Below are 23,747 nucleotides of genomic sequence, written 5' to 3'. Positions count from 1 at the left end.
GGATCAGGATAGTGTCATGAGAAAAGAGCAAATGAAAACGTGTAAAAAAACAAGAGACTAAATTAAACCACGGAGAGGTTGACAGAGTTAGTGAAAAGTTGTATTCGAAAGCAGCAACATTAAGCTCCCAGTTGTGAAAGTCGAAAATCGTGTTGTTACACAGTTTCATATTTGGTGAATTCGCAATCTCCAAAGAGGAACCAGAGAATGGATGATCTGATAACATTTGTTTCTGAAATACACAATCGTATGGTGAACATGTTAACAATTTTCAGAGGAATGTGCTGGTGGTTACAGACAAGACCAGTACAAAGTGGAAAAAAGCATACCAAAGTAATTTTAAAAAGAGAAGTGCTGTGAATGGAAAGCTTTTTTGTTTTGGGAAAATAACAAAAGAAAACGTGGAAAAAAACAAGAGACTAAATTCCACCATCAGGAGGTTGAAAAGTTGTGTTTGACACCACGAACATTCAGCAGTCGATGCAGCCACATCATCTCGTAAATATAATCAAAATGATAAAGCATTTACGTGTATTTTTCCCCTCATCCAATATTGTGCGATATGTTCTTCCATAATACGTTTGGTATATTTGTTTCTCAGAGGTTACAATTTTACCAATATTTGAGTATAACAATGAATAATAACTAAGTGCATCAAAGATTTGCGTTGTCATGTTAACTGTGGCATATGTTCAAACTACTGACCCACGAAATATTCACGTTTGAAGCTTTTATAAAGAAAGCACTTGAAAAACAGTCGTAACATGTCACGGTAGAGACACTCACACGTAAGGCTGTAAAACTCATTGGGCAAGGCTTGAGGAAATGTCAGCCACTGACAAAAAACTGGCTCTGAGCCCGCCCACAGGACATGGATGTACCTTTATAACTGTGAGCGAATTTGACCGTTTGGATCAGGCTCGACAAGACTCCCCTCAAAACATCTACTCGACGGAGCTTCTTCATCTGGTATCAGCTGTGTAACAGATGCCTCGCAACTAAATTGTTTAAATTCTTCTAAATTGTTTAGTCTACCATACCAAAAGGGTCTGTAAAAAGCAAAATAGATAATATCCATATGTTGAAGCTGTTTTTAAAAAAACTAGCTAAAGTTATTAAGGATAGTGTTTATATGCTACATTTATTTAAGAGAGTCTGCAACATTACTCTTAATCGCCTGCTTTTGAATGTTTTATAGTGTGCCAAGTTTAGTGAAAAATCTTAGGTGGGAGACACTATGCCAGAATTTGGCTTTATCTACGTGTTGATTCCATATTTTGATATTTTACAGCCGTGCTAATTTCTCAGCATCATGGTTAACAGATGTAGGAGTTCTACCACTGGTAAATGTTCGAATGTTTAAAAATTTTTGTGCTTTACTTTTTATAAGGTGAGATAGCTTCAACAACATCGAGTCATGAATATTGCAATGAGCATGCTGTGCCTGATGCTGTTCATCGTTCACGCACAAGGTAAGTTTCTCAGCTGGACATGAATTGTGACAAAATGGGTTTTGTACTTGTTGCTTATGTATGTTGAACTTGTTTGTGGAACTTCTTCCGCACCGTACGTAGCCAACCTTGCTATTCGGAGGTGTAGAATAGATACAGCACTCGACCAAAATAAATAATTTGGCTATTACAGGAACATTTCAAGTCGAGCTCCTGAGTCGCAACTGGAAACTGTTTTGCCTTTTCATTAACATGTGCGCTGTATAAATAGTTGTATTATTTATATAGTATTGTTTTCCTACATTTATTCTTGAGTCACGATTTCCTGTTGTAAACGTCAATTTGCGTGATCATTAGCCATAATCTATCCACTGCTGGATGAAAGCATTTCCCAGCTGTTGCCATCTGTTATGGCCTCATGATATAACAATCCATGTAGATCATGTACACGAGTTTATTGCATATATCCATCGCTGTCTGCATTGGAAATCCTCTTGGGTGTTGTCCCTCATTCGGCTGCAATTCCATCTTTAGTCCCATTCCTTCGAGTGATGTCTCCTGTCCTAGCCCATTTACTTCCTAAAAAGTGAATGTTCTCTTATCTGTATGTTGTTGTTACTTTTACTTTCTCTAAGTGTAACTGCAAGCATGCATCTCCCATGCTTCTTTGTACTTTTCAGCCCTTGTTTCATTTTGTTTGTCAATGTCCATGTTACACATTCATTTGTCATAGCAGCTAATGTACACTGAATAAAAACGTGCTTCTTGAGCACAATGGTATGGTTTCCAAAAGCACTTCAACCTGTTTTCGTCCATTATAGATTAGGCTGCTTACAAAAAAATCAACCGATTGTTAATTCACTGTTCAAATAAGTCTTCTCCCAACCAATATTAGTCAGAGGGGTTGTTTGACCATAATTCACCATGCTGGTCAGCACAGGGGTTAGGGGTGCAGAACTGGTTTATCTCTAGCTCCACCCTGCGTGTAATAATATATCAGTAACACATTCCTGTGGAGGGAGCTGGTAGGAACGTTGGGTTGCTCGGTCAATGGCCAGGGTCAACGGCGGCGTGGGGTTTTCCGCAAATATGCCCGACTGTGAGGGCGGGCACAAGCCGGCGTGAGTAGGTTAAATGTTGAGTTTTATAAGGGCACCACGGGGTGACCAGCCCCTCCCCACCCAGCCCCACCCCTCCCCACCCAGCCCCTCCCCACCCTCCCCACCCAGCCTCTCCCCACCCTCCCCTCCCCACCCAGCCCCACCCAGCCCCTCTCCACCCCCCCTCCCCACCCAGCCCCTCCCTCCCCACCCAGCCCCTCCCTCCACGACGGACGGACGGACACAATAATCTCCTGTGGGCTGGTGTAACCAGGAGGTTCCTACCAGTATAATGTGTGTGTCTGTGTTTTTATATTTTACAGCACAAGATTCAGACACGCCTCCGCAAAAAGAAAAAATAATTGACCCGGGTAATACTCGCACAGCTTGTGTTTTGTTATGCTTGCCCCATTGCAAAGGGAGTAGGAGTGGTTTGACTCAACGTAAAGCGTAGGGTTTGCCGTGATACGACTATAACGATATACGATCCACAATAATTTAACGGTATATTTTGTAAAGTACAGCAATGACCATAAACATTTGGTAAAACGTTTGCGATGCACACACTTTCATTTGCACTCAAAAGTAGAAAATTCATTCTTTTAACCCCAGAATTAATCATTTGATGTGCTGAATAAAAGTTGGTGGTTTTCTTTCGATGTGTTTTATTTGCTTTATGCAAGCCACCCACTTTTATTCAGCATATCAAATTGTATTCATTCTGTGGTAAAAAAAAAATATTTTTCTACTTTTGAGTGCAAATAAAAGTGTATGCATTGAAAATTTTTGTTGTTTTAGTTCCATTGTCATTAACTTAATTCAGACTTGAATGTAATTTCTGGTCACTTGCATACAGTAAGCTGATCTAATGTGGAAGTCAAGCAAAGAAATTGAAGTAGCATGCGTCTCCCTGTTTATGCATAAGCAAATTTTATATCAGATTTTCAGGGGGAGAACATGCAAACGCCAAATATGCAGGCGTCAGGGTTAGGACCTCCTGTATACCAGGCAAGGTAGTTGACATCTCGCCTCTTCCTGACGCACTTCACAACCGATGACCACGTTGTGCCATGGACTTCTGGCTTCCCGCATTCACACAGTGGGCTGTCACGTCGGCCCCATCGATGTTCAGAAGCAGCACATACTCCCTGATCACACCAGCAGCGGTATAACTGTAACATACATATATAGGTCTTAGCTCTGGCTTGTATACCTTGCTTATGTTACAGTTCGTAAAGTGATCTATCTACATTTTGTTTTTCAGGTACTGTTATGACAATCGTCAAGGCATGTGTGGGAATTTATAACTTTTTCAAGGGTAAGTGAAATCTTAATTTTACCAATCGTATTCCGAATTTAAGGCGCACACAAATATGTTGGCATATATATCAAATTTATATCAATCTATATCGCTGCTTGAATGTAATGACACACTGTTAGTGACAAATGTGTTTGTGTGAGTTAATTATTTGACATGACCTTTAGGAAACAAGTATTAACACGAGAAAATAAATTACTTTTAATTAGAAAATCATTACAATATGCAATATCATAGTAAAGTTGTAATTTAGGAATGTTTTAAAATAAAATGCAGTTCAATATTGCGATCTGTTACATTAACATCATGACAAATAAATATAGACCATTATAGATAAATTACTAATCATGCAGTAACAGATATATCTAATACTTTGTTTTTTTTCCTCGCAGACCTCACGAAAAGTAAGAACTTTGAGTGCACCTCACCTAGATTACGATGCAGTGGCCATGTGCCTCCCCTAAGTCAGTTTTTCCCACACCTTTGGTTAGCACGGTTGGCTATGTACGGTGCAAAAGAAGTTCAACATATATACATACTATACAGTAAAAAGACCACAGCAAAGTAGGGAAAGATAGTGATAGGGCTGCCACCTTTTCTAGAGTATGTGGTTGCTATACATAGCCACGTGACACGCCACTTTGTTGAGCTATTATTCGTGGCAAGGTCGCTTCTGAGAAAGAGCTATATAGCTCAGTTGGCCTTACCTGGTGAAATAAAAAATAACGTAGGTTTTTGTTTTAGTTTTCCAAAGATTGTCCTCTTTTTGAGGTAACTGTCCTGGGAAATCTGTAATGATTTGCCGTAGTCATCGTTGAGATTCAGTAAACACAAAAATAAAGTGACAATTTTCAAGAGACACAAACTGAGTAAAGAAGACCCCCAAAAATGGAATACAGGAGAACAAGAATCACGGAATATTAAGTAAACAGTTCCGGTTAGGAGGAGTTAAAATTCCAGAGCTTGATAAAACTGACAAAGCAAGATACACTTGGTGAGGAATGGAATTTGAACAACAAGAATAATGGAACAGACACTGAAGGTCAGAATCACTGTAGAAAGATGTGAACCAAATCACAAACGAGTGATGAACCATGCCAGTGGTAGCATAGAGAGAAAACAGGAAAATCGCAGAAGGGTAAAGTGCACTTTGAGGCTCTATATTGTCAAGAAGTAAGCCAGTCAGACTTGAGATAGAAGAAGAGGAAAAGGTGGGACTTAGAAGCCAAGGTTCTTGTTTTTCTCAAAAGTTAAAGACGTCAACGTAATTAAAGGCACGAATTGAATTCCAAAGAAACCAAATGCAACTAACGTCTCAAAGTGTAAAGCAATTAGTGTGAAACCAGACGTCAATGGGTATGCTAAACACAATTCAATCATGGATCAAAATCAAGGTAGAGGAATACATTGCAAAGGGCCAATTTGTATAGGGAACAATAGAAGCAATTGGATTGATGACAATGATCTATATAAGCTGCTTGGAGTTTATCCAAGAAGTTTATGTTTGTTTACTTCAATCAGAATATCTTTTTCAATGTAATCAGTAAAATCAGAGTAGACTGGAAAGATAGACGGCTAATTGTGGGCATGTACATGGGTCAAACAGCAAGTAGTAGTATGGTACGATGCGTCTTAAGTATATGAAGTCGAATTGTGCACGTTTGAAATATTGTTTCGGTATTTATTAGGATTTGCATATTTTTTATTGGCAATTAGTTATTTTAGTTTTTAAATTGATGAAAATTGATCTAATGCACCTTGTGAGATGGAGGTCACTTAATGTCTCTTTTTAAAATATCCTTCAGAAAAAGAGTTTACCTGTCAAGTGGGAATGGAGAGTGATTTGAGTACAGTACGTTGTCTCCCTCAACAAGAATCCTGTGTCACTGCAAACGTAACTGTTGGTAAGGTGAACCTCACTGTTGTGCTGCCTTCATACAAATCATTTTTTTTGTCTTCTCTGTTCATTGAAAGGGATATCATTTGTTCTGATTTCCTTAATGTATTTTTTTCTTTCACGTGTCTGTGTTTTTAAACAGGTATTTACACATTCATCTACAAGAACTGTGCTTCGGACCTGGATTGTGTCTTTAAAGAACGCATTCGAAAAATGGTCCTCAACGATGTGGTAGATGCATTTGAGGATTCTCGTGGGTGCATCCTAAATGGTTATGAATGCAACAGCGCCCCACATGGTGGTCCACCTCGTTCCCTGGCTCTGCTTATCCCTCCCATTATATCCCTCCTTGTATTTTCCAGCTAACTTTCTCGCAGAGCTAGGTACGCACAATAACCCTACAGTTGCTGTTAAGTGTGAGACTAATATATTCAAAGACAGTTGCTCTTAACTTTTTCACAAGGGGTACTCATTTTATGTTTGTAATTAACAACCATGAATGAATGTGTATGTTAATGTTACGTTATTGCAATCACAATGAGTACTGTACTCGGTGTGCATAATAATAATAATTTAAAATTTGCTTTTAATTGTGAAGAAAACCCCATAAACTTATGACCATGATAAGCACTGAACAATAGTGCCACACGTTCCTTTCTACCTCTACCAAAGCGTCTCTCTACTCAGGAATGCGTTTGTGTTTACTTAATAGGAAGTTAATTTAAAAGCTCATAGTAAGAATGGATTGGAGTAGAATGGTGATGCAAAAGTTGGCACACTGCATGATGAACCTAGAGACCTGGGTCTGATTCCCGGCCATGGCTAACACCAGTGGCAAGTGAACCGGTCCTGGGCCCGCCTTCACCATTCCACACTGCCCACACGCGGTGAAGCATGAAACAACCGTCCACGACTGCAATGTCATGGGGAGGTCTTTGGTGAACAGTGGAGTTTATAAAAGAACGTTCAACCATTGAATCATGAAAACACATGTAAACGATCTATACTTTCATCAATTTGTAATGCGCTTGAACAAATGCAGTTCATGCTGGAGTAAACTACATTAGCTTCCACTTCCCGAGTGGAAGGATAAAGCCCTCTCCAGTTCACCCGCTCTGGTCTTCCACGCCCGTGGTTGCTGCCACTTGCATTGTGCAGCTTCCTTGAACCAACGATAAGCCCATTCATGAACGATGAGACAGCGTTATGGGTTATTTTTTTTATATTAAAGTGTGTAACAAGGTGTGTTTAATTATGTTATCATAGACTGGGAAAACTACATTAAAAATAGAAACTACGTAATTTAATCGTTCGGGAAAATAATGGTGGTTATGGACTTATTTTTTTTATGACATGTGATATTGCTGGAAAATATATAATAAATGTTGCCTTTCAATATTGTGCGTAAACAGTGTTCATGTAGCTTGTAAGTCGCCTTCAACCTTTTTTCAAAGCACCTACATATCGAAACGCTTCCATAACATTGGAACCAGGCGCGGTTCGTTCACTAGAGGTGTTGGGGCACCGCCCCACCAAGCAGCTGGAGATGAGAAATTATATTTCTAATTAAAAAATGTTTCTATAAATTGTTTTATTATGTAAAAAAAAAAGAATATTTCAATGTGAATTGCCGAATGAAGATCAAATGTTAATTTCACATGAGAAACCGCTGCAACACCACAGTCTGATTTGCGCCCTCGGGGAGGTCTCGGGTCGGCTGTGAACGCGTCTGAGTGAGAGATTTCCTTTTGTTCGTTGCGACGAGTTTCACATTTGAGCTACAACGTTTGAGACCAATTCAGGTTGGTGAAAAAGGTGCTTGTGGCTGCAATGAGATGTTGTCACAACGCGAGGTTGCACCGTGCAAATATATCAGCTCACACGGCCTGCACGCTCAAGGAGGAAACAGCAGCCATGACGATGGCTGCAGGCGCAGCAAACGAAGAATTAGCAATGGACACTGGAGTCACTCCTAAATATTCCATTTGGTCATTGGAACAGCATTCAAGTGCTTTGATGTAAATAAGACAGTTATATCACATTCACGGAAGGCCAATAAAATGACGATGTCTTGGCCTCCTGTGTGCTGCGTTGCATAACTGTCCGAGTAGTTAACCTCGCATTCAATAAACTTTCAGAGCCAGAGTGAACATCCGACTCCAACGTATTTAATGAATAAAACGAGGTAAAACTGATGGAAAAATAACACAAAATACAGCATATGTTTATACTTGCAATATCAATACAGTAAAACCTTGGATTGCGAGTAACTTGGTCTGCGAGTGTTTTGCAAGACGAGCAAAATTTGTAAATAAATATGAATTTTATAAAAGAGCGAGGTCTTGCAATACGAGTAGTACGTATACGCTTTGTCTGCCGAGCGTCACGTGTTCACAACTGATATATGAGTACTTTGATATACGAGTGCTTTAGATTACAAATACCTTTCCGGAACGAATTATGCTCGCAATCCAAGGTTTTACTGTACCATGAATGAACACTGTAGCATCATAACATTGTTTTAGATAACATTAATCTCAATAATAGGTCCTGGATGGACCAGGCAGGTACATTAGTACTAAATAGCTATACAACAAGAGAATAAGCTACTGTGTTAAATAAGGTCACTTTGTGTAATCGCCATACTGCAGCCCAAATGTACAGCGCTGCACATAACACTGAACAGTGGGTGAGATACTTCTTCATCCTTGCTCTCAAGAACGCATTAAAGTTACATGGGCACAAGTCTGGTTTGACTTATCCAAGTGGCAGGCTTCATTGTTAACTAGGCCTCATATTTATCATAACCATTTTACAGCATTTGAAAGGCATTTACAGCATTATAACGGCAATCCTAACATTATAACAGCATTCCCAGTATTATAAGAACATAAAATAACAAACAAACAATGCTTCTTAAAGTCCCACAATGAACAGATGCACCCGTCTTCACTGAGACACTAATTGTGCCTCCATTTTGTAATCTTTGTAATGGCTGACACCCCTGCCTTGCCTCGTGACTTCGAGATCCTTAACTCATAACTTTCTGGTCACGTGACCAAACTCAACACCATCATATCAGGAAGTTATTGTGTAAGCACACCCCAATATCTGCCGTGGGGCAGAACAGACGATGTTTTGTTGATTAGAACACCATGTGCGGCCCCCCGACAATACACAACACGTGAGAACACACCCTTTGCAGGTGACGTGGAGGCGCTCAACGCTGATGATGTCTCACCGGGGAAGTGGGCCACTTTTAGAAAATTAGTGAATAACACTGGTATAGAGAGGGAGAGAGCCATCGCTTTCACAATATTGCACTATTCTGTAGGTGCCGGATTAAGGTAGTGCGGGCCTGTAGCATATGTTATACAGGGGCCCTACACAAAAAATAAACACACAAATCTAATAAAAATATTTTTAGTTGAATAGTAAAGTAATTGTATTTTTTCATTTGCGATACAGCCAGATAATACGACAAATCGCTAACCTGTCGTTCATAAAAGTTGAAGGCAGTATAGTACTATAGTAATAAAGCAAGTGCAGAATCACTGAACTGAAAGCTTGAACGCATTTAGAAGTGCGGCGCCCGTAGCATACTCGGATAATCCGGCACTGTATTCTGTGCCCAATGACCCGTTGAGAAGGGAACGCGTGGTAGAGCCATGAAGGCTGGACATAGCGCCACTCTGTGGCCACATACAGAACAGCAAATTGCCGAGTCATTGGAGTGGCAAACCCGCTTATGGACCGAGGGGATGACCTGAAGCCAGGCGGTGCTGGACTCCACTTGAATCCAGGTGTAGTAGCAATGGCGAGGTGCGGCAGTGTTACTGGCCTTGGCTGCGATGACAGTGAGTTTTAAATAACATCAATATTTAATTTGACAGTAACAAGATGTGCTTTGCTATGGATCACGTCATAGACACCGAAGGGCAAAAGCAGCCCCAGCATTGCGACTGTAACCATCTAAGCCAAAGCAGGGAGTACATCGTTCAGCAGTGGCTGGCAGCATCTCAGTCATTCAAACCAACCCCTGTTAGCCCTAAGGGGGCGTCCATAAATGACGTCACGCCAATTTTGGCGATTTTTGACCCCCCCCTAGTCACACGGCGTCACAAAAAGGCAGACGCCCTTTCAAATATGACGTCACAAAGCTCTGCCCCCCCCCAAAACCAGATTTCTATTTTGAAAATAAAACATACTTCAAATCGTTTAAAACTATTGTCATTGTAGTGCGTATTTAATGTGGCGCTGTACTCTGATTTTGTAGGAAAAACGTTTATTAAAAATGAGGCGTTGGAAAGCTTAAATTTAGCATAAATTCACTTGAAAATATTCAACGTCTAACTAAAACTGCAGATGTTCAGAATATGATATTGAAATTATCTTATAATTATAAAATATTAAAAGTAATTTTACTATAAAAAATACTTGAAACTTTGTAGTAGAACGAAGCAAAATGGAGAGTACATTATAACAATCACATATTCATTCCACAAAATGAAAAGCCCTGGTAGAATCACTAGAATCAAAATGTTTAATAACAATCATTAAAACATTTTTCTAAATGTATGCTTCTCCATTTTCCCATGGAGAAGCAAAATGCTCCTTCATGGAAAAAAATTAAAGGTAACCTTAGTAAATTGAAATAATCAAATAGTTAATAATGAAAATTAATAAAAATTAGTGTTGTTATAACAATTCTATATTTATTTAAAGTTGCGCATTTTGATGTGACGTCACATTTCTCAAGCCCGTCACACATCGTCACAAATGTCTGACCCCCCAACCCCAGGTGCGTGACGTCATTTATGGACGGCCCCTAAGCTGGCTGATAAACGTCGACATCAACATCACATTGTTCAACACCCCGGCCACGCAAAAGAGAATACGAACTTGTGGTGTTTTCCAAAGGGGGCTACTCGCCTTCATTCGGACACAGTCGTGAGAGTCAAACAAACTGCCACTGCAAGAGATCGAACCTTCAACATCTGGATTACCAGTAAAGTGGGCTAACCATTATGCCACAGCAAGAGTGAATACTGCCTCATTAACGATTATCAAATGCATTATAACAATGTACTAAAATAATCAGTGCTTGCAAATCGACTTGTAAATAAGAACAGTGAGAATAGTATTTGAAATGTCGTGTTTTGCCCATGTGGCCTGGACTGGCTACAAATGCATCCAAATAAAACAAACTTTCCATTTGAATAAAATGGACAACAGTGTGCGAGACAGGTGCAGTGGATATTGTGAGGGGCCTCTGATGTTCAATACAATTTAACTCCATGTAAAAGAAAGGGTAGCATACGCGAACCACTACAGATGCAATGAATAATGGATGATGTCTGTAAAATATTAATGACCTCGCTTGTCGGTACATTTGTGTAATTTGCTGCTGTAGTTTACCAGCACTTGTTAAGTGCAATTATTGCCTTTCATAAGGAAGTCATAAAATCCAGTTCAACCTCACCAAAGTACTGAATTTAAATAATAACAAGTAACTGGACCTCTGGACGAATCATACCAAATCATGTTTAACATGTGTAATGCTGCAAATTGACAAGGGTATATTAGTAACATGGTGGTTAGTTCACTGTGCTGTGAACCCAGTGACCTGAGTTATGTTCCTTGCCATGGCTCACATCAGGATCATGTGATGTCTTAAATTATCCTAGCCCCCACCCCGGTTAGCATCATGCATTTCTTCTTCTTCCTATGGCTGATGTTCTTGTAGAGCAATCAAAATTTTTTTTAATCCAAATGTTACACTGACGTGCTTGAGCCAAATAATTGCGTCAGGAGAAGTAGAGTGGTGTGTCGCTGTGATGCCTCCGTATTTATGAGTCGGTTATTGAGCCGTTATCTGCTCTATGGTCCGTTATGGGTGACCACAGTCGTGCACTGGAGAGTTCTTAATGTGTGCATAAATAATCTGTATGCGGTTTAGGGCTGCCCCTAAGCTTCGTGGCAGATCGAAGCCCGGGATCTGCATCCTGTCTTTTGTGAGATGTGTATGACTTCTTGTGAACTCCATTGAGCTTTCCGAGCATCATCAGGGTTCAATTTGCATGTTGTTGATGGTAAGCGCGTGAGTATACAAAGGGCTTGCGTGATTTTAAGCGGTGGTGAGGGACTTTTTTTTTAGATGCTAGTGGGTGAGGAGATGTACGTTTTCCACGAATCTCTGGACTTCCCGGAAGGTTGCGGCATCGACTATAATGCCATCAACCTGGCGACCGGACCTCAATCAATGCTCTCTCAGTCCTTAGAGCAACATCTCAAGCACCATGCACTGACCAGAATGATGTTTGGGTTGTTTATGCATTGGCCACGAACGGAAAACAACCCTCACGAAACGGCTTGGTAAGTACATAAATACAATATCCAAGTGGCTGGAACAACTGTTGAAGAAATGGAGCTGATAGGTGATTTAGCGGTCATAACCCTTCATGGGCCATCGATACAAACATAATCACTTCCAGTAGACGTTTGCAAAAAGGTACAGAGGTATGCAGCATAATAAGCGACTGCCTTGTAAGGACAACAAAATAGGATAAATGTCTTTCTTAAGTTCGTGAAAACTTTCATGATTAAGGTTAACGTGTATTATTCCGTCAAAAACACGTTTAATTATTTATCACTGTGACACTACTGAAACAATTTTACTATGTAGAGTCGAATGCATTCATTGTCCTGTAGAGGTGCACATTCATTGTATAGGTGCACTTAAATGCCCTTTCATTTTAGCCCCGAGGGAGAACGCTTGACAGAGGAGTGTCTTACAAATACAAAGGTAAATATTCCCACATGTTGGTTAACATAAGTCTACATAAGTAGAAGCGAGAGATACGAAACATTTCATGTGGAGATGCATAATAGAAGTCGTTTTTCATAACCACAAACCCACCACTTTCCACTGATCTTCTTAGCCATGTCGAGGAATTTAATTCTGGTCGCTGGGTTCATAGTGCAATCTGCTAACCACCTCACCACCAATGGGATTCCCAGCTTTCCCCATGAACTTTTGCAGGGCACTTAAAAGGTAGCCGGGGTACTGAGATGCCAGCATAATTGAGCTTTTGAGTTCAAGTGCGAGTGCATCAAACATGAACACTGGTTTCTCACACTGCAATGGTTATCGAGTGCTCCAAATGTCATCGCCCAATTGAATGAAATACGTAGTTGATGAGTATACTTTTAAAGAATGTGAAGTATGTTGTAACCCCCATGTTTCTTGTGCTGTACTTGTTGAAAGACAAGGCGTACACATAGTTCCATTATTGGTATAAAGGAAGTTAGGTCGAGTCAAAAAATGATACCACAAGTTGCATGACAATGCACTAAGTAAAGCTAGTTATTAAGTATTCAATAGTTGAATGAAGCTTTGTAAATAATTTTCTCTCATGTGGTAGAGCCCAGTTTTTTACACGAGAAGAAACACGTCTTTTTTGTAAGCGCTTCCACCTTTAGTTAGCTGTAGATGGCTAATTTTTCCATCCGTAAAAAAGTATCAACCAAATCTGGCACGCTTTAAATGCATTACTGTATAGATTATTAAATATACAGCACGTTATATCACACAAAATTCACGTTTGTTAGTTTCAAGGTCATGCCACTTTTCTCGTATTCACTTGCTTGTTCGACTGAAACACTGCACGTTCAAAGACAATCCCTCAATATCAACTGGTTGCTCAATGGAGTTGAAACATGCATCATATTCATTACACGGAGTCACGTTGCAGAGAAATAAGACGGCGAGGGGATCGTCAAAAAGCTGAACATATGAACAGATGAGAATGAGATTTTTAGCAATTGACATTTGCTCAAACAGTAACAAATTGATCTGGTCTGATCCAAGAAAACAGAAATACAGTATTCACTTTCAGAATGAGTTACAAAATGGTAAAACTTGTCCACAATTTGCGAGCTTAAATAAATGACTGCTGACTAATATAAGTCCGGCAGTCCCCGTCATCCATTCCATATTAATATGGAGATAAGGGTCACAAGTAATTTTTTTGACTCAAATGCTTTCATTCCAAAGCACTGTTTGAAACGATAATTGCAAGAAATATTAAACAATTTAATAAATAATGGTTATTTATTATATAGCAAGTAAAATAAGCTTAAATAAATGGTATAGGTGATGTTAGATGTTTGTTTGGACACTTTTCTGTTAAAACAGTATTATTTCATCATTGGGCCTATGTGAGCATTTGTTTGTCTGAGGAAATATAAAAAACTCATTAAAAGCGACTCAAGCAACTGCCTTGCGATGCTCTTACGCATATTTCTAAAGCTGCTGTTCACAATCTAAAGATTAACAAAGTATTTCTGGCAAAATTAAAATCCACGTGCACATTTGACGATAACGCAGAGCCGTTGCTTTACAATGATTTAAATAATTTTACTAAAAAACAATTAGCGTTCATTTGTGGACTCAAGTAATTTTTCCATTGCATTCCTTTGAGTGGTCCCGCATTTATCAATAATTTGTTCAACGATTTTTCGGGCACGCTACAGTGTGTGCATACATACTTAAATTCGTTTATATCGTAATAGAAGTTTGGCAAGCCTCAATTAAATGAAACATTTCGAACCATTTTTAAACTCTGAGCGTTTTAAGGGATTTTGAGCTTGTGCGGTTCGTATTACTGTAATCAACCCTGCCAAAATATGTACACTGCCATCAAAGCCAGGGGCATGAACAAACACGCCTGGCTCTGCCCAGATGTACGTTGAAGAGACGCGCGTCACTCGATCTACGACGGACAGGGTAACCCTGGAGAGACACAGCAGCAGCTGCATTCGAACAGGGCGCAACGCACGCGTGCTCTCACATCACGCCGCCGCGGTAAGGCGCAGTGTGTTACGAACGCAGCTCGAATTCTCTCGCCGATGCGCATCACACACATCGTGGGTTGCGTTAAGTGCGTTGTCACATTGGAGCTTCGTTTTAAATTTCGATTGAAAGCTTTCGTGACTGCAGGGATTCATCTTCTTGGTTCTTTCGGTAAAGTCAGTATTTCCCTTCTACGTGACTTTACCGAAAGAACCAAGAAAAGGAGCGTCGTTTTGTTTTTGCTTATTTGTTATTAATAAAGACTAAACGTTGGAACAACAAGAGCTATGAAGCTCGAGATAGTTTTGTAATCTAACCGCACATGTGAAACTGTGTAAATGAACGTGCTGGTGGGCTCCCTTTCCATTCGACGAGGGAGAGTCGGTGTGTAGTTAAGTGGCGTGTTCACGTCTTGTCCTTTTTTTGGAGACCCTTTTTTTCAGACGACACGGAGAGAAGTCATCATGAGGTCCCACGCCAGCGCCTTCCTTCTGATTCTCTTGGCAGGCCAAGTGTCCGGTGAGTGGGAAAGTGATGTCCCGTCACATCTTTCTTCAACTTAACCGTGCATTTCGCCTTATTTCTTCGATGATATTCTTGCCCCTTATAATTTCTCAAAATTTTATCATGTATTTTGTCGATGTCTTGGATCGTATTATTATTATAGACTTGGAAAGTGGAAGTTTGTTTTTATTATTAAAAACAAATTAAGGTTTTTTCCCCCTCTACACTGTGTCGGTCATAGCCATGTTTCACCAAGCTAATCAGTGGGTTGGTGAAGGGTGTGGGGGGATGCCCAGGACCGATACAGTTATCTCTCGCCACTAATGTTAGCCAAGGCAATGAAATTAATTTCGGGTGACCGGGTTCGTAAAGCAACGTGTCAATTGGCAGAAACACACTTTATCCACTTTTTGAATACCTCCCATGCTTATTCACAAAAGCTTTTTTCTGATAAATACTGAACTGTATTGTGTTCTTGTCACAATATATTTTTACCCGGCCGAAAATGTTCATATCCTGCAGAGTTAAAAAAATCGTTCATGCAGGAATGCATATAGATTGTTCTTGCAAATAATCGTAGGATATTTTATTGCACAAACGTGTTCAATATTTTAACTTACCGTGGGAAGATCTAGAGGCAGTTCGCAGCGAAAGCATTTCTCGAATGTTTATGGGCCACGCCCTAAAGCACACATACCCGTCTTTACAGCGGCACTTTTTTGAGTTTTATAGCATTAAACACCTCGAAATACGAATATATATTGTTTTACAATTATCCGTTTGTAATTGTATTTTGTTTAACTTGCAGTATATCTCAAAAACAAACGTCATATTTAGATTTAAAGCTTTCGTGACTGCAGGGATTCATCTTCTTGGTTCTTTCGGTAAAGTCACGTAAAATGGAAATAATAAAATAATTCTCACGACGTTTCGGCCACAACGCAAGCAGCCGTCCTCAGGTGAAGAACAGGTCTGTCGAGAAGACAGTCTGAATGAAAACTAACGTCATCTTTAAACGTTTTAATGTACCTTGAAATAGAGTGCAGTGGTAAAGTAACGTTAAAAGCAGTCACCTGACGTACATTTTTATATCCTTTTGGAAAAATAAGAACTGGACCAATGAAGTGTGCTCTATTTTTTGTTTTGTTTACAGCAACTGACAAAAACGGTACAACCATTACGAACGTGCAAGATCTGTTTCGTAAGTGTTTTTTTACCATCTTATATCCATGTGAAAGGCATCACCATTTATTTGTTTCCGTAAAACGCATATGCAGCATGAATTTCCACGTTGACCATTCTTTAATGTAAACCTTGGCGCTAATTTAAGCCAGCCGTTTTCCTCTACACTCACTGTGACCATCTCCACTCCTGCATATACAGGAATGTGTTGCTTATTACAGTACCACGAACAAAGTAGCCCCTTTAATTCATGCATATACGCATACATTGTTAATGTCGATGATAATTCATAAGACATTGCCAATCTATCCCTTGATGAATGCCGCTCTATGCCGTGTCGGTCATGGGCGTTTGGTTGGTTGACCATAGTTCACGCTGGTCGGTGCGGTGTTTGTGAAATAGGGACGAAGGACTGGTTCAGTTTATCCCTCGACACTGATGCTGGCTGTTGATGGGCATTGAACCCAGGTCATTGTGAGTTTATGTACCACTGCCCAACAAAGACGGTTACCACGTATCTTTGACCGTCTGGAACGCTCTTCCTTCCGATATTGGGAAGCCACTGGAGCTATGCACTTTAAATCATCTAGATTGAAAGCTCATTTCTTTAGAAATAAGTTTTCTTTAGAAATTAGTTCTGTGTTACGTTTGTTGTCCTTCGCCGCACTCCGATTAGCACGGGTGGCTACGTACGGTGCAAACGTACGGTGCAAAAGAAGTCATACATACATACAATAGATATTACTTACAATTACAATGTTTTTGTTCCCCTTATAGATGCTGTTGAATCTGCATTTGGTATGTATTTTACCAATACAAATGAGGCCTTCATGATCACAATTTGATACATAAGTCTTTAAAGTATTTGCTTCGTGTACGTTTCATGGACTGATGATACCTTGCATATAAAACAAGGATTGTACTTTAATTGTAATCCATTATTTCTTTTTTTTACAGACAAACTTGGCAACACCATCTCAGGTTTTTTCGATAGTGAGTGTGCAAATATGCGTGTATTTGTGACTGCATATATAGAATAACCCCACTAAGCTCAGTTAGAGTAGCATGTCACTTTCCCACAGTATATGTCTCTGCATTGTGCAATTGTTGCCAATCATAGTTTAACTTTTGATTCCTCGGGGCTGACGTGTTATGCTATCACCAAGTCAAAGAGCTGCTTTGTCTCAGCATGTTCCGCCTCGCCTCATGACTGAACCTGTTGATGCAGAGTGTGTTGTGTATGCACAGTACTATTGCTAAATGCCTCGAGCAGGGGTTGCTCTTCTCAAGTTGTCACCGATGCTGTTATTCTCAATCCACTTAGCTCGTGGTAATGCCCCTGGCTGGTTGGGTTGTATGAGAGCATGACGTCAAATTGCCTTAAATACTCTGGCTTACCAAAGAGGTGCGCTGGTAAAGTGCCTTATTGTGTCATGTATCAGACTTACATTATAGCACGATTAGAATTAACGGCGTCCATCTCCATAGGTTAAACCATTGTAGTCTTCGCTCCTTCAATGGACAAATAGCTAAACTGCAAAAACTCTCTCCTCAAGCCCTTTTGTGGTGAGCAGACCTTTGACAATGGCATTTAGCTCTTGAACATATTACCATAAACGCAATAATCGAATAACACAATTTCATGTTTTGTTTGTGTGGAGCGAATTATGCAGTGTATTTACATATTGCATTGTTATTTAGGCAAGACATTTTCATGCAGTTTTGGGATCTCCCCAAAATACTACAAGAAAAGTTGTGCCGATTCAGAAAAAGCCTGCCTGACTGCAAACATCACCATTGGTGAGTCTTTGCTGTGTACTTACCCGACAGATCACATTGCAACCAACACATAATTGAAGTGTGCAATGCAAATACGTGCTCGAGTTGAATCCAGGGGTATCACATTTATTTTAGATCACAAAGGAATACGACCCACTAAATAGGCTCCCATGTTTGTATTCCACTGGTGTTACCACCCATGTCACTCGTACAATTGAAATCCACAACGACTACTGTATTGAAATTGTGTGGAAGGATTACTCAACAGTGGATAAACATTTAAACTTTATGGCACAATGTTTTAGTATTTATATGCTTGACATACGTGAAGGAAATGTGACTGGAATAAGTGTTTCAGCATATATAGCAGAGAAGGGATTTAACGAAAGAGAGAGCAAGAATAGGGTTTGACTTACAAAGAGAATACAGAAACTCACAACTAGGTTGTTTACCATCAGACTGCAGAGAAAGCATCATCAATATAAGTCAATAACCTCTTGTTTTATGTATAATTTCACTTGCAAATAATGATGTGGGGCATCTATGTTCCATTGCTGTGATGATAATACACTACATTAACAAGCACCATTTCTATGCGTGAGCGTACACAATGGCGGAGCCAGGATTTTCAAGTAGGGGGGGACAACCCATCCAGCAATAAAAAAAATGACAGGAGTTGTTAGTAAGTAAGGACTTGTCCCTTGCTTTTTATTCGACGCATGTGTGGCGATGACGCAGCCATCGCTCGAGGCTCGAATTCGAACCGCGTTGTGCGATCGGCATCGCGCTCGCTGAAGGTGAATGCCTTCAGGGAAGTCGTGTGCTGTATACACGCAACTGCGCACAATTCTGAGTCACTTATAACTGCTTTGCCGTTACTTATTGCCAATTATGGACTATTGTCCTATCATCTCAGAGTCCCTGGCACGTAATAATATGCTATACAGTGGCAGTGGGGGCCGCAAAATGCCAATTTATTACTAATAAACCCAAATGATCCGATCGAAATTAAGGATTTCGATCGGATCATTGGAGGGGCACGTGCCACCCCCCCCCCCCATTGGCTCCGCCAGTGAGCGTACACGTGTATGTGTGTGTGTGTGCGCGTGCAGGGCAAGCCAACATTCTGTTTAAGGACTGTGTCAAAGAGAACGTCTGCAACTCCACGGAGATTCTTACTGCCACCATAGCCAACATTTCCTCCTTCCAGATGTACAAAGATCAGAATCTGACCGTGAAAAGCTCTGAGTGTTGCAAGACCAGCCGCTGCAATGCTGCTCCTCATAGCAGACCTGGCCTGCCCTTGGCCTTGATATTTGTCCCTGTCTTACCGCTCCTCATGCACTCTGGCTGATCCTCTGGCTAGGCATGATCGTTGCCACCAAGGGCCCAAGGGGTTACATGGCCTCCTTACTTTTTTCAAGTAGAGGGACCAGGATAGGATTTAGACTTGTTAACCTAATTCTGATGTTCTTTGCTCCAACTATCCCTTGCAATTCAAAATGTGTTTGAACCTGACAATGCGTGCCTCTGCATTTATCAAGAACTGAAGCTTAAAGTGTGCATGTGTGAACACTTGCATTATCAAGCAGAATTTGCGCATGAGCATGCAAATTATAAATGTTGGTGCACATTCGTGCTAAAGTGCATGTGCATGTCTGTACTAAAAATTAAGTCTGCATAAATGTCCATGCGTGTATTAGGACGGTAGTGTGAGTGTTCAAATATGCACTCTCATTTTTACCGACTGAATGGATGCCGTATTGATAATTACAAATAAGACACGTTCCTGGGTTGAATCATGCGTATCGAGAATTCAATAAAGTTTTTAACATAGAATAGTTGAAAATCCCACTTAATTTCCATCCACACATTGCATATGCATCGGTTCCCGATGGCATAATACAAATTAATTAACCAGTGATGTCCCTCCACACAGTGGCAACACTATCGGAGGCAGTACCAAAATGCTTGCGCAAATGCCTTGCAATCTTGTGCTTAAAATTCAGATATTTCAACATTGACATATTGTAGAGGGTGTTTATAAAAATATCATCCATTATAATTGGCAGTACGAACTGTTTGAGCTTTGTACGTAAGTTGTTTCAAAATAGAAAAGCTTTTTGTGAACCTCAGCAGATGACACAAGCGGTCAACGCAATCACACTCCCGAGAGGATTGAGAGCACCTGGGACTGACTCTGTCGAATGTCAATACGAGGTGTGTTGCCAACACGATACGCGAGAGATGGTGAAACTCACGTAACAAAAAAAGTCTTCACAACATTAAATGTGTATGCAGTTTAGATTTGAAGCTTTCGTGACTGCAGGAATCCATATTCTCTGGTTCTTTCGGGAAAGTCACGTAGGTATAAAATAAAATAAAAATAAATTACGACGTTTCGATTGCAACACAAGCAATCATCATCAGGTGGGAAAACCACAGCAAGAAAAATCGAAACGTCGTGATTTATTTGTATTTTATTTTATACCTACGTGACTTTACCGAAAGAACCAGAGAGTATGTGTGTGCATGCAGTTGTGTTGAACCGAACGCAAACTACTGTCTCGGCATTCTGTAATAACAGTTCATATCGTTATGGACACCCCGTATTTACATTTTGTGGATATGTCCACGCTTTATCCACTACTAGCTTGGGACCTTGAATGCTGTTGCATTATGTATGTATGTTGGCAAACACTATGGAATGCAGTTTTGGTATCGTTTGGGTAACTAGTTTAGTGGTTTTGGCTCAGCCTTCTGTTGTATTTAGCTACACTTGACTCTTTGTGAAAATAATTTTAGCAGGCTTTACGCTGTTTATACAATTTAAACAGTGGCTAGTACGTTAGTGGTAAGTGGGACATAAAGGTTGTTTACTTGATAAAAAGAAAGATTTTATTATTTTAATGAGGTTATATGCTGTGTTAGTAATCGTGGTGTGGTGACGTGATAAACAAGGAAACAATGGAACATTTTGTTTAGTATTAAAGGGCATTAATCTGAGGTGATTATTTGTGATTTTGTTTTATGTAAGGTGAAAGTGATTTAAATTAGATAAGAATTTGAATAATATTTTACATTGCAGACTAACTCCGCGTTTGTAAACTGAGTCAGAAAATGTGAGATGCAGTACTAGTTGAAAATGCATGTGGGGAAAAAGCCCTTAATTTCCTCAGGTCTAAAACTTTAACGTTCATTTGCCACAAAATGATTTCACTATAAAAGTCATTACTGTGTGAGGTCACATTGAGTGCATAAGCAAAGCGGCAGCAGATTAAACATGAATGTCCATGTGATGCAGCTACTTTTAAAATCCTTCATAGGTGTCAAAACTTCAAAGTTGGCCACTCATTCTATATGTGATGTGTTTGTCACAGGTTTATTTAAATCTTAAGCTGGGCTACAGCTATAATTATCCATTGGGTTTCAGTGACCTCCCAATTATCTCTTCCCGTGGTGTGAACATCGCGTCATGGCAAAACAAATGGTAGTCTGGCAACAGTCTGAACCTCCGATCAGCATGGTTGGCTACGTACGGTGTGAAAGAAGTTCAACATACATAGATACAGCAGTTGACATTGTCCAATATTAGTTCAACAAGTCAGAAAAACGGGGTAACCGGCTTGTGTGGAATGTTAGGAATGAATTGAACACTGTTTTAACTATTATTTTGTTTTACCCACTGAACTATATGTGACCCATGGGCTACACCCATATTAAACCTTTAAAACAGTCTGCCTCAACAGCTTTCCCCACCTGATGACGATCGCTTGTGTTGTGATCGAAACGTCATAGGTTTTTGTAATTTTTTTGTATTTTCTTTGAACCTATCTACGTGACTTTACCAAAAGACCCAAATAATATGAGCAGCATAGCTCTTTTTCAGAAGCGATCTGGCCACAAATTATTGCTGAACGAAGTGGCTTATCATGTGGACATTTATAGCAGCAAAATACTCCAAACGCATGATTCTAAATGTGGAGGGGAAAACCAGAGGACTCGGAGAGAAACCCACGCTACCACGGGGAGAGAGACACGCGAACTCCAAATACACAAGCATCAGGGTCGGGATCGGGATCGGGATCGAACCCATGACTTCCTAAAGTTCGGAGCTTGTACGTGCGAGCGTGCAAACGGCACGGTGCGTGCGACTCTGATCGGCGCCCACGGCCGATCTCTTAAGTCACCCGTGTGTCACGGTCATTTCTCAGTTGAAGGTGCAGCCCTGCAAATTGCTAGCTCACACCACTGGTGGTGGAAAGGCATCCCACGAGAGAGAGAGAGAGAGAGCTCTCGAGAGGAATCTATTTTATCCTTGCACGCTCACCAGACGCGTTGGAAGAGGTGACCATACCCACATTTTACCCCCCTCCCCCCCCCCACAGACGCAACCTACCAATCTACCAACCTATTACATTGCTTCATCTGCCACCCCGGGAGACTGCATCGAACCACTCCCTCTAGATCGCAAGTCCAGTCCGCATGCTTATAACTATTATTGTTAGACCATGGTAGCTCCCTTCGTTTCTCATATAAAATAGTAAAAGTAAACTAGACATTTTTAGACGTGCGGTAAACCGCCAACCTGGCTTAAAAAAATCACCAAGTTACCAGAAATTCAAAAAACGACCATAACGCGACATTTTACATCGTTTGAAAGATACTCCATTAAGTGCTATCAATTGCATGCAATTAAAAGACCCAACGCAGAATATCCCTGGTTTTGATCTTCCACGAAGCTCATGGTCCACCCTAAACGGCATTCTCACAAGCCACATGGCAGATGCGGATACCGGATGCACAAATGAAAAATTAAAAACTCTTCGAGTGTGCGACTGCGGTCATCCAGAACAGACCGTACAACGTATAACGACGACGCGATGCCCGATCCACGAATACGAAGGAGACATCGCAGCGATGACACACTCCGCTGCTCCTGACGCGGTTGTCTGGCTTGGCCACCTGCATGTGAAATTGTCGTTGTTGCTCTGCAACCACCATCAGCCGTATGACAGAAGAAGAACTTCAAGCATGGTCTCGTGTCACCTCATCTTCTCCGCATTCTGACATTCAAAGTGAGGGATGTACATGTACAGCCGTTTCACCAATCCACTGCTTGATGAGTGCATCCTCATGCCACGTGGGTAATGGGTGTTATTTGACATACTTTACCATGCTGCTCCACATATATATGGGTTTGTGAATGTGAGTACCATATACATGGCGGGGGGGGGGGGGGAGGCATGGTACATTGTCATAAAATTTTCTGCACTGCTCTCTGCAGACCACGATGAAGCAAGCTCGGCCTATACAAAAGCGACCTGTGTGTGTATGGTGGTCGCCCATGCAAGCACTATCGAAGCTTAACCTTGTTTAGCTGTCGAGATCTGCTAAGGTCGGGTGCATTCTGGGCAATTTGGTCATCGGCCAGAGTGGGAAATATTGTTGTGCTCCTGCTTCATTACTGGATCGAAACGTCGTGATCTATTATTATTTTATACCTACGTGACTTTACCGACAGAACCAAAGAGTATTGATAAATTACCTGCATTCTAATGAGACACCACGAGGGGTCTACAAACCACAGGTATGAGAGCACTGCCGTCGGGTTCATTCCAGGGACGTGCCATTGCATGATTCTCTCCAGCTCCACGTGTGT

General features: G+C 40.6%; 1 protein-coding gene and 1 long non-coding RNA gene across 2 annotated transcripts; both read left to right on the top strand.

Annotated features, from left to right (window-relative positions):
• Window positions 1-888: 888 nt before the first annotated feature.
• LOC133350611 (uncharacterized) lies at window positions 889-7,162 on the top strand. The gene is made up of 6 exons (XR_009756094.1): window positions 889-969; window positions 1,391-1,472; window positions 2,875-2,922; window positions 3,816-3,869; window positions 5,675-5,773; window positions 5,909-7,162. It is a non-coding gene; the product is annotated as an uncharacterized LOC133350611 (long non-coding RNA).
• Window positions 7,163-14,494: 7,332 nt separating this feature from the next.
• Window positions 14,495-21,091, top strand: LOC133350610 (uncharacterized). Its single transcript, XM_061565141.1, has 7 exons — window positions 14,495-14,632; window positions 15,064-15,139; window positions 16,278-16,325; window positions 17,084-17,104; window positions 17,264-17,299; window positions 18,008-18,106; window positions 19,198-21,091. The coding sequence occupies exons 1-7, from the start codon at window positions 14,510-14,512 to the stop codon at window positions 19,437-19,439; spliced, it is 645 nt and encodes a 214-aa protein (XP_061421125.1). The 5' UTR covers window positions 14,495-14,509; the 3' UTR covers window positions 19,440-21,091.
• Window positions 21,092-23,747: the final 2,656 nt, after the last annotated feature.

The sequence above is a fragment of the Lethenteron reissneri genome, chromosome 34 (assembly GCF_015708825.2).
Source record: "Lethenteron reissneri isolate LAM-NWPU_2019-01 chromosome 34, ASM1570882v1, whole genome shotgun sequence".
Taxonomy (NCBI): domain Eukaryota; kingdom Metazoa; phylum Chordata; class Hyperoartia; order Petromyzontiformes; family Petromyzontidae; genus Lethenteron; species Lethenteron reissneri.
The sequence above is the reverse complement of the archived record's forward strand: the minus strand, read 5'-3'. Positions and strand labels throughout refer to the sequence as shown.